Source organism: Oncorhynchus nerka, linkage group LG25 (assembly GCF_034236695.1).
Source record: "Oncorhynchus nerka isolate Pitt River linkage group LG25, Oner_Uvic_2.0, whole genome shotgun sequence".
Lineage (NCBI taxonomy): Eukaryota > Metazoa > Chordata > Actinopteri > Salmoniformes > Salmonidae > Oncorhynchus > Oncorhynchus nerka.
The window spans coordinates 52,297,316-52,308,158 of record NC_088420.1 but is presented as its reverse complement, the minus strand read 5'-3'; the positions used below and the strand labels follow the sequence as shown (position 1 = coordinate 52,308,158).

At 43.3% G+C, this 10,843-nt stretch overlaps 1 protein-coding gene across 1 annotated transcript in view; it reads left to right on the top strand.

Annotated features, from left to right (window-relative positions):
- Positions 1-539: 539 nt before the first annotated feature.
- Positions 540-10,843, top strand: part of LOC115109665 (testin-like) — a 28,536-nt gene continuing 18,232 nt past the window's right edge. The window contains exons 1-2 of the mRNA XM_029634867.2: positions 540-945; positions 10,151-10,236. Of these exons, the coding sequence (XP_029490727.2) occupies positions 919-945; positions 10,151-10,236 (113 nt within the window). The 5' untranslated portion in view covers positions 540-918. The remainder of the gene's footprint in view (positions 946-10,150; positions 10,237-10,843) is intronic.

Sequence of the window (10,843 nt, the reverse complement as noted above, 5' to 3'; positions counted from 1 at the left end):
GAGGAAGCTCTGTCAGAGTGACCATCGGGTTCTTTGTCATCTCCCTGACCAAGGCCCTTCTCCCCCGATTGCTCAGTTTGGCCAGGCAGCCAGCTCTAGGAAGAGTCTTGGTGGTTCCAAACTTATTCCATTTAAGAGTGTTGGAGGCCACTGTGTTCTTGGTGACCTTCAATTCTGCAGACATTTTTTGGTACCCTTCCCCATATTTGTGCCTCGACACAATCCTGCCTCGGCGCTCTACGGACAATTCCTTCGACCTCATGGCTTGTTTTTTTTCTCTGACATGCACTGTCAACTCTGGGACCTTTATATTGACAGGTGTGTTCGGAATCATGTCCAATCAATTGAATTTACCACAGCTGGACTCCAATCAAGTTGTAGAAACTTCTCAAGCATGATCAACGGAAACAGGATGAACCTGAGCTCAATTCTGAGTCTCATAGATAAGGGTTTGAATAATGTCAGTATAGGTAGATTGATGAGTATTGTTATTTAATACATGTTTTAATAAGGCTGTAACGTAACAAAATGTGGGAAAAGGAAGTGGTCTGAATACCTTCCTAGTGAGCTGTATTTAACCATACCAAACGTAACATATCATACTAAATGGAGTGAATCGGAGTTATGTACAGAATAATACGAAATTATATGAGACCAGGTTGCAACTGCAGCCCTGTTCCAAAAGGAACGTGATCAATTTTCACCCGGTGCAAAAACGCCTACCCGGGCCAGATTATACGAATCTTTCCCAATGCAATGAACGGGACAGCGGTGCTTGAAGAAGTGATGGGCGAGTAAAATCGATAAACTCTCGGTTTTGTTTCTAAAGATTGGTGTCAACGTAAAGTCAATCCAAATTTTTGGTGTTTATTTGCAAATTACGGCGGGACTCAAACAACATACGGAGGGGAATTGAAAATGGAGGTAGAAAAGGAAATAAAGAAGGTAAGTCTTCATGCTTCTATAGTTCCAGATAAGACATGGCAACGCCCTAAAAGGTGTATCCTACCAGGTAGTAAAGTCAGCAAGGAAGGTGCCTGCCTAGTCCTGTCAATGTGTAGCCAGCTACAGACTGCTTTTGATACTTTAAAAAATAGATTAGTATGAGCTATATAACCTTTCACATCTTTCTTTGTTTTAGTCATGAAATACAAAAATAACAAACCCGGGGTTGTCTTAATATGCATTGACATTTTTCGCTTCGTTGGTAGAGTACATTTTTCACAATATTTTCATGTTTGAAGGAGAACAGACGTTCCGTCCCGTCTCACACTAGTGATGGGTCGTTCGCGAACGAACGGCTCTTTTTGAACGGATCTTTTGTATCGGTGAAAGAGCCGTTCATTTGGCTGCCTGATTTGCATACCGCTATTACTGCTTTTTGCGTTCAAAACGATTATCTGCAGATAAATTACAAACGAATTCTGTAAGAGCTTGAATCCTCACTACGGAAACAATACTTAGTGGGGAGAGCCCGTACATTCCTTGCTTAAAAATAAACACTTTTTAAAAATGGTTTTGTAGGTGAGCTAATAATTTGACCAGGTAAACATTTATTTGAACACATATTTCATGATCTGACATAATGGTAGCTTACTTTTTGTATTTACATTGGAAATTGGTTCTAGGTTGTTGTAAAAAAAAATAATGGTTCTAGGTCGATTTTTGAACGAAGAGCAGTTTGGTAACCAAATGAGCCGACTCTTAAGTGAACGGAGCCAAATAAACCGGTTCACCGAAAAGACTCGGAATGCCAATTACTGTCTTCCACTGGCTTTCATTCAGCAGCGATACCACAATCTCCATTAGCTTCCTGCTGCAGCAGAGAACAATGCAGCATATTTTTTACACGAAATAAACCATCATCCACACACGGGAGTCACTCCCATGCATCCTCATTTAAATAACACGACTATGATAACTGTCGTTAAGACAAACAGAGCTCTTCTCCACTCAAGGGGATTCATTTCTGCTGTCAAGTCTGGTGGGGGGAGTGTGTAGGGGGGCTTTATGATTCCAGACAGCCCCTGTCTGTCAGCTGTCATCATGGTTCAAGCTCTTGCACAAAGGGATTGGCCTCAGTTAGTGCAATCCAGGTTCCTTGGCATGTCCCTAACCTTAACCCTTAAACCTAACCTTAACTTCAATTGTTTGCCTGGAGAAGTGGGCATACTCAAATTTTGCCCAACATTTCCCAAATGGCCCGCCCGGCGAAAGAAAGTTGCCCTGTGTGAAAAAGTATATGAAAAAGAGTGACACGCTTTGAATTACCTAAAATGATCCATCTCAAATTGGTCTTTCACCTGCAGATCAGCCCAAGCTGTACTGCAAGTTGTACTGTGCAAGTAGACTAATAGTAGGCCTACTATTGAAATAGATAAATGAGATTGCCAGCTGAGTAATAAATTCACAGGTTTTCGCTCTCAAAAAGTAACACTTTAATAGAAAAATAACAAAATGTGTTAAACCACACCAGGAGACCACTTTTGAGGTCCGTGAATTGTTTTTGTTACCCTTTAGTTCAACTGAGCAGGCACTTAGCACTGTTGTTTGGTCAGCAGTAATTCTGAAGTGCACATGAGATGGAGTTTGCAAAACAAATGGCCACTGACTCAACCCACCCCAAAATGGCAAGGATTCTATGGTGTTCCCAAGTGGTTTAAGGAAACAATTCACAAATATTTATATTTTCAGAAGTGATGAACCGTCAGCTGGATATTCTGTGGAATACAGAAACAATGAGCTGGACACTTTGGAGAGACTCATGGCTGGCTCAGACCAATATCTAGACCAAAGCCGTTACATTGTAAACCATCTCTGGCTATTCTCCCCATTCGTTATAAACCTAGACAGATATAGTTGGAAACACGTCTAATGTTGGTAAGTGGAGAAGAGGGAGTTGATAGTTAACGTAAATATTATTTACTGAGTCATGCTCTAGTCTGGCTTTAGTTTTGCGTTCCTCCGTGTACAGGCCGGCTGCACATTCCCTGAGTGCTCCTCCTAAGCCAAAAAACAGCTTCTCCAAACAGCAGTGTGTGCTGGAGTCCTGAGGGGCTCTCAGCATCGTGGAATAATTGACCAAATAAGGGCGCGGACAGCCTTGACAGGGCAAGACGGACAACACTGGTGTTTGAAGTACGTCTGAGAAGTGAGGCAGGACTGAATGATGCGAATGGGAGGGAGGAAAGAGTGCCACAGTATGGGCTGTGACTACAACTCTGGAATTAGCCTCAGTGTGCATCCCAAATGGCACTCTATTCCCTGTGGGCCCTGGTCAAAAGTTGTACACTATATAGGGAGTATGGTGCCATTTTGAGATGCAGACCTAGTATAGTGAGTCTGGTTTGATTCGAAAAGGTGGCAAGACAGAACTTTAGAGCTGCTTTTATATTTGACCAAAATAGGCACTGAAGTAAAGGAATCAGAAGAAGAGAATGTATGCAGATGGTTGAGAAAAGTAGGCTATATATGTTGCAGGAAGCGTTAAATCTGGAATATATCCGAGGAGGAGATTAGGGATTAATGGGACATCAGATTGTGCATTTGAAATTAGGAAGATATTGTTTTCCCTCTCACATCTCTGTTAGGCATGTTTAAATGCAAATGTCAAGCTGTACTGTAATGCCGGTTGTACACGACACTACTTTCAAAATCCTAACATCTCTGAGCCTCTCGCATTAAACAACCATCTTTCCTGCAGTTGTTTGTCTTGCCAACGTAGTGGTATGCACACTAAACAATGTGGCAGAGACGGTGTGTCACCCGCTACTAGGATTCTCCATACCACCACGCTGTCTCGTGAAAACAATGATGTGATTAGATTGTTAACGTAGCTAGACAAAATCAGCCTCATAGATGTTTTCATGAAGACATTCACACCTGCCATAAAGAGTTGAAATATCTAGCCAACATTTTGTGTTGAATAACATTGCTTGTGAAATTCAGAGCTGTAACGATTTGACACTTTGGCTTTGGTGAAAGGCAAGTACAAACGCATACTAGCAGTAGTCATTGCTCCTGCTCGATCGTTTACACATTCCGGGTGATGCGAAACCACATCATCCCACTGGCTTCTTCTCTGGTGAGCTCTCATTGGCTTTTGTTGATCACCTTTCTCAAAACGTTTCATTTCACATCTCACACTACAAGATCATTGCAGATTTTGTGCCAATAAAATCAAACATGTTTGAAAATATTGGGACGTCTGGGACTGCTCAAAGACGGGATCGGTAGATTGCATCTCTGACCCGCTCACATTTAACAAATGTTGGTGACGGCCACACGCCCTGAGGAAACGACATGGGGATTTTCTCTCTGATCTATAAAAAAAACCTGTCTGGGACAGCTAAATCGGGGCCAAAATTGTGTTGTGTACACCCAGGTTAACAAAACATTGTAGATTTGGCTAACTAGGGTATTTGAAGAGGCCACTCCAAAACAACTAGACCTAAGTAAGTACTGACTCCACCATAGGAACTACAGTAAATACACTACATGACCAAAAGTATGTGGACACCTCGTTGAACCATCTCATTCCAAACTCATGGGCAGTAATATGGAGTTGGTCCCACCTTTGCTGCTATAACAGCCTCCACTCTTCTGGGAAGGCTTTCCACTAGATGTTCAAACATTGCTGCGGGGACTTTCTTCATTTCAGCCACAAGAGCATTAGTGAGGTCAGACACTGATGTTGGGCGATTACAGTGGTTCGTCCTTCAAAAGTTGAAGCGTACTGCAGTACATTACATTACATTTAAGTCATTTAGCAGACGCTCTTATCCAGAGTGACTTACAAATTGGTGCGTTCACCTTAAGACATCCAGTGGAACAGCCACTTTACAATAGTGCATCTAAATCTAGTAAGGGCGGGGGGGGTGAGAAGGATTACTTTATCCTATCCTAGGTATTCCTGAAAGAGGTGGGGTTTCAGGTGTCTCCGGAAGGTGGTGATTGACTCCGCTGTCCTGGCGTCGTGAGGGAGTTTGTTCCACCATTGGGGGGCCAGAGCAGCGAACAGTTTTGACTGGGCTGCGCGGGAACTGTACTTCCTCAGTGGTAGGGAGGCGAGCAGGCCAGAGGTGGATGAACGCAGTGCCCTTGTTTGGGTGTAGGGCCTGATCAGAGCCTGGAGGTACTGAGGTGCCGTTCCCCTCACAGCTCCGTAGGCAAGCACCATGGTCTTGTAGCGGATGCGAGCTTCAACTGGAAGCCAGTGGAGAGAGCGGAGGAGCGGGGTGACGTGAGAGAACTTGGGAAGGTTGAACACCAGACGGGCTGCGGCGTTCTGGATGAGTTGTAGGGGTTTAATGGCACAGGCAGGGAGCCCAGCCAACAGCGAGTTGCAGTAATCCAGACGGGAGATGACAAGTGCCTGGATTAGGACCTGCGCCGCTTCCTGTGTGAGGCAGGGTCGTACTCTGCGGATGTTGTAGAGCATGAACCTACAGGAACGGGCCACCGCCTTGATGTTAGTTGAGAACGACAGGGTGTTGTCCAGGATCACGCCAAGGTTCTTAGCGCTCTGGGAGGAGGACACAATGGAGTTGTCAACCGTGATGGCGAGATCATGGAACGGGCAGTCCTTCCCCGGGAGGAAGAGCAGCTCCGTCTTGCCGAGGTTCAGCTTGAGGTGGTGATCCGTCATCCACACTGATATGTCTGCCAGACATGCAGAGATGCGATTCGCCACCTGGTCATCAGAAGGGGGAAAGGAGAAGATTAATTGTGTGTCGTCTGCATAGCAATGATAGGAGAGACCATGTGAGGTTATGACAGAGCCAAGTGACTTGGTGTATAGCGAGAATAGGAGAGGGCCTAGAACAGAGCCCTGGGGGACGCCAGTGGTGAGAGCGCGTGGTGAGGAGACAGATTCTCGCCACGCCACCTGGTAGGAGCGACCTGTCAGGTAGGACGCAATCCAAGCGTGGGCCGCAGAATTCTATGGCACGTTATTTAAGTGTCAGCCATTGTAACCATTAAAGCCAGTTAGTGCTAGTTTGACCACCAGAGGGAATCTTTGAGAAGCATTTGATAACCTTCAATAGTGGCTTAATTCATTTGATTAATATTATGTTTCTATTCCAAGAAAAATGAAAAACCCCCAGGGTTTCCGTTAGGATGGAATAGAAATATGGAGCGATACAACGTGACGGTCGGGAGTAGGCTACAGTACTAATAGCAACATTTCCACACCCTAATTGTATAATTGTAGTCTAGACAATACCCAAATGGCGATTCTGTGAAAATAAAAATCTCATTGATTTATCAAGACCAGTCCCCATGCTTGTCTCAGAGCAGCGTGAAAAGTTGCTAAAATGCTCTTTCAATAAATAAGATCTACACCACTTTTAACCGAACATTACTCGACATTAGTGAGACTCATGTCACCTACGGTAGGCCTACTGTGATGCAGTGTCTTAGACTTTTGCCAATCGGGAGGCCCCATCCACAAAGTATCAAAATACAGAGAGGTGTTGGTAAAGGTATATTGTCCTGCTAACAGCCCATAATGGGCTATTATAATACTATACATGGTGTCAAGGTTAGGATATCATCCAAATGTCTTTATTAAATACTATCAGAAAGAATGTTGGTACTTATTTATTTTGATCTAAATCCTTGAATAAATGAGTCACTCAGCTTTATGTAGGTGCCGGGCTATATGACCGTGCCATCAACTTGATAATATATAACGATATTTTGGAGGTTGTTTCGCAAAAAAAGTGAGCGATTTGTAATATGAATAAAGGTCAATATAGAATTTGTAAGGGCCAAAACATTTATTTTTGTTGTTGGAGGGAGAGAAACGCTGGGCCAGTTGTGCGCCGCCCTATGGGAATCCCAATCACGGTCGGGTGTGATACATAATAATAATAATAAAAATATCAATTTTGTCGTATTATTTGTTTAGTATTTTCTGGTGGATTAAACTGAAATTGCAACCAATCACGGCCGGTTGTGATACAGCCAACCTAACTAAGAAATACATTTGTTAATTGTTTACTCCATGTGTAACTCTGTGTTGTCTGTTCACACTGCTATGCTTTATCTTGGCCAGATCGCAGTTGCAAATGAGAACTTGTTCTCAACTAGCCTACCTGGTTAAATAAAGGTGAAATAAAACATTTGACGATAGAATTCTCCCCCTACCCTCTTAGGCAATTATATTGTCCAGCTAATAGCCATAATGGCGCTGTACAATGTGACCGTGTGTGTTTGAAAGAGTATTTTCCAGTAAGCAACAATTTGTTTACCTTCATGAGACAACTTTGTTCCAATATTTCTGTAATTCAATGATATTTATTCCCATAGTAATTCGTTTTGGATCCATAACTAAATAAACATCTGCATTTTGAAAGAGTATTTGAACAGTATTTTATTAACAAAAGCATAAAGATGCTGATGAAGAAATACAGTACTGTACAGTATATGCTTTTACATTTGGATAATAAAGCATTCAAAGCATTTTGAAGATATAAGCCATTTGCATTTGTTTGTTAGGCTACTGTGCAGTCTGACAGGTAAACATGGGAAAGTGCCTAATTCCTTACATAAGGGAGAGCAGGCCATGTCCAGACTTTCTCTGTGACCTCAAGTACTCATTAACTCTGTCTTTAAGGCTTTTTCAGGTTGTACCAGTCATGGACAGACACTTCTGAGACACAGTATTAATGGTAACCCATCTCAGTTGGTATTCTGTGCCCACTCGTGGTATCTCGCTTCGGTTACACATCCTTGGAACAGCAGAAGAACATAACGGTCCGGATGGCCCTTGCTGTGCCTGTTGAGCAGTTGGTCAAGTTCTGTTGTCAGAAGAGGAATGGAAATGTCAGGGTGAACCGACGACCTGATGAACCCACCAGGTATGTTGACTCTGCCTGTCAGAGGTGGAGTTCCAGAGTTCACAGGTGTGCCTGGCCCTCTTCAACACGTCATTCTCCGCCTGACTCTCCGCCAATGCCGCCTGGCTCTGGACCAATGCATCAGCTGTCACCCGTATCTCTGCCCTCAGATAATGTTTCTCTTTCTGCTGATCTGCCTTCAGGGACTCTATGTCGGTCTTCAAAGTTTGAATCTGATCCATGTGCACCTTCATCAGATGATCAGAATGGTACCTGAGCCCCCAACCACGCTTTTTTTCTGTGCGGACCGTTGTCCAGCCCTTTGTCCACCGATCTCCACATATGTTTGTTGGCATGGTTGTTCATGCTCTGTAACAATACAAATAATCTAAAAACATGAATGTATTTGTTTTATTTAACCTTTGAAGTATAGATTTTATTAAACAGTATGCCTACACATTGATAGGCTATATACATTTTTTTTAAAGAAAATGCACTGAAACCAAAATGCCTTTTTAGTTTTGGCTCATTCAGCTCTGGCTCATTTTCAAGTCCTCCCGTGGTTATGGTCCTAACCCTGGAATGGTAGCACTATAGAAAGAAGTCATATCATTTTTATTTTTTTAGATAAACAGCTCGTTTTTGAATGGTAACTGTGTTAAGGGTAGAGTTTGGGGCGGGGTGAGGAGTACTGGAAAGGAGTGACTTACAATAGGCCATAAGTATATCGCCGATTGTCCTCACTTTGATTATGCTACTAATCTGGCTACAATTGTTTGAAAACCTGTTTTCAAAATGCCACCAGCTGTCCATCACTACTGTAAATAAAACATCTTATTTACATCTTGTTTACATTCTTTATTGTAACCACAATGTCACCAAATTTGTATCTACCTTTCCAATTACTTTTAGAGTTTGGGATTTACAAATGTGTGCTTTTCATGTCATTTTTCGTTAAAGTATAGCTTTTGATGCCTTTAGTGAGCGGTGTAGTGCTTTAATATTTAATCTAAGGGGCATTTTTCACGCCATTATTAGTTACATTGTTTGAGTTTGAACGTGCAGACTGGCACTAAGAACAGCGGGAACATTTCCCTAGTCAGCGCCAGTATTAGTGCAATGCCCCTTAGTGTTGCTCTGTGCTGGAGCAATGAAGTAGTGACGCAGGGTACTGTACTAAACCACAAATTACCGTCCCACAGCATAATCGCAAAACTTTTAGTGGAGCAACCACTGTAGGTCTGGCTAACGGTCGGCATTCCATTTCATCCCAAAGGTGTTCAATGGGGTTAAGGTCAGGGCTCTGTGCAGGCCATTGAAGTTCTTCCACACCGATCTCGACAAATCATTTCTGTATGGACCTCGCTTCGTGCACAGGGGCATTGTCATGCTGAAACAGGGAAGTGCCTTCCCAAACTGTTGCCACAAAATTAGAAGCACAGTATAGTCTAGAATGTCATTGTATGATGTAGTGTTAAGATTTCCCTTCACTGGAACAAAGGGGCCTAGACCGAACCATGAAAAACAGCACATTATTCCTCCTCCTCTACCAAACTTTACAGTTGGCACTATGCATTGGGGCAGGTAGCGTTGTCCTGGCATCCGCCAACCCAGATTAGTCCATCGGACTGCCAGATGGTGAAGTGTGATTCATCACTCCAGAGAACCCTTTTCCACTGCTCCAGAGTCCAATGGTGCCAAGCTTTACACCACTCCAGCCAACGCTTGGCATTGCGCATGATGATCTTAGGCTGTTTTGAGGCTGCTCGGCCATGGGAACCTATTTCATGAAGCTCCTGATAAACAGTTATTTGGAATTCTGTAGTGAGTGTTGCAACCGAGGACATACGATCTTAGCACTCGATCGTCCCGTTCTGTGAGCTTGTGTGGCCTACCACTTCGCGGCTGAGCCGTTGTTGCTCCTAGACATTTCCACTCCACAATAACAGCACTTACAGTTGACTGGGGCAGCTCTAGCAGGGCAAAACTTTTGTAAACTTACTTGTTGGGAAGGTGCCATCCTATGACGGTGCCACGTTGAAAGTCACTGAGCTCTTCAGTATTTCCATTCTGCTGCCAATGTTTGTCTATGGGGATTTCATGGCTGCGTGCTCGATTTTATACATCTGTCCACAACGGGTGTGGCTGAAATATCGGAATCAACTAATTTGAAGGGGTGTCCACATACTTTTGTGTGTGTATATATAGTGTATCAAACCCTGGCCTGAAACTTTCTACTGTATGAAATAATTTCCCTATACAGTATAAGTATGTTAATCTCATTGATGTGCTATGTCTGTTGGCAGATGACCCTGGGCCACGAGATTGGTGCCGGAGCCGCGTGCCTGAAATGCAAGGACAAATGCGAGGGGTTCGAGCTGCACTTCTGGAGGTTTGTACTGCTCTCTTTTATTTTTTTTATTTTTTTATTTCACCTTTATTTAACCAGGTAGGCTAGTTGAGAACAGGTTCTCATTTGCAACTGCGACCTGGCCAAGATAAAGCATAGCAGTGAGAACAGACAACACAGAGTTACACATGGAGTAGACAATTAACAAGTCCATAACACAGTAGAGAAAAAAGGGGAGTCTATATACAATGTGTGCAAAAGGCATGAGGAGGTAGGCGAATAATTACAATATTGCAGATTAACACTGGAGTGATAAATGATCAGATGATCATGTACAGGTAGAGATATTGGTGTGCAAAAGAGCAGAAAAGTAAATAAATAAAAACTGTGGGGATGAGGTAGGTGAAAATGGGTGGGCTATTTACCAATAGATTATGTACAGCTGCAGCGATCGGTTAGCTGCTCAGATAGCTGATGTTTGAAGTTGGTGAGGGAGATAAAAGTCTCCAACTTCAGCGATTTTTGCAATTCGTTCCAGTCACAGGCAGCAGAGTACTGGAACGAAAGGCGGCCGAATGAGGTGTTGGCTTTAGGGATGATCAATGAGATACACCTGCTGGAGCGCGTGCTACGGATTGGTGTTGCCATC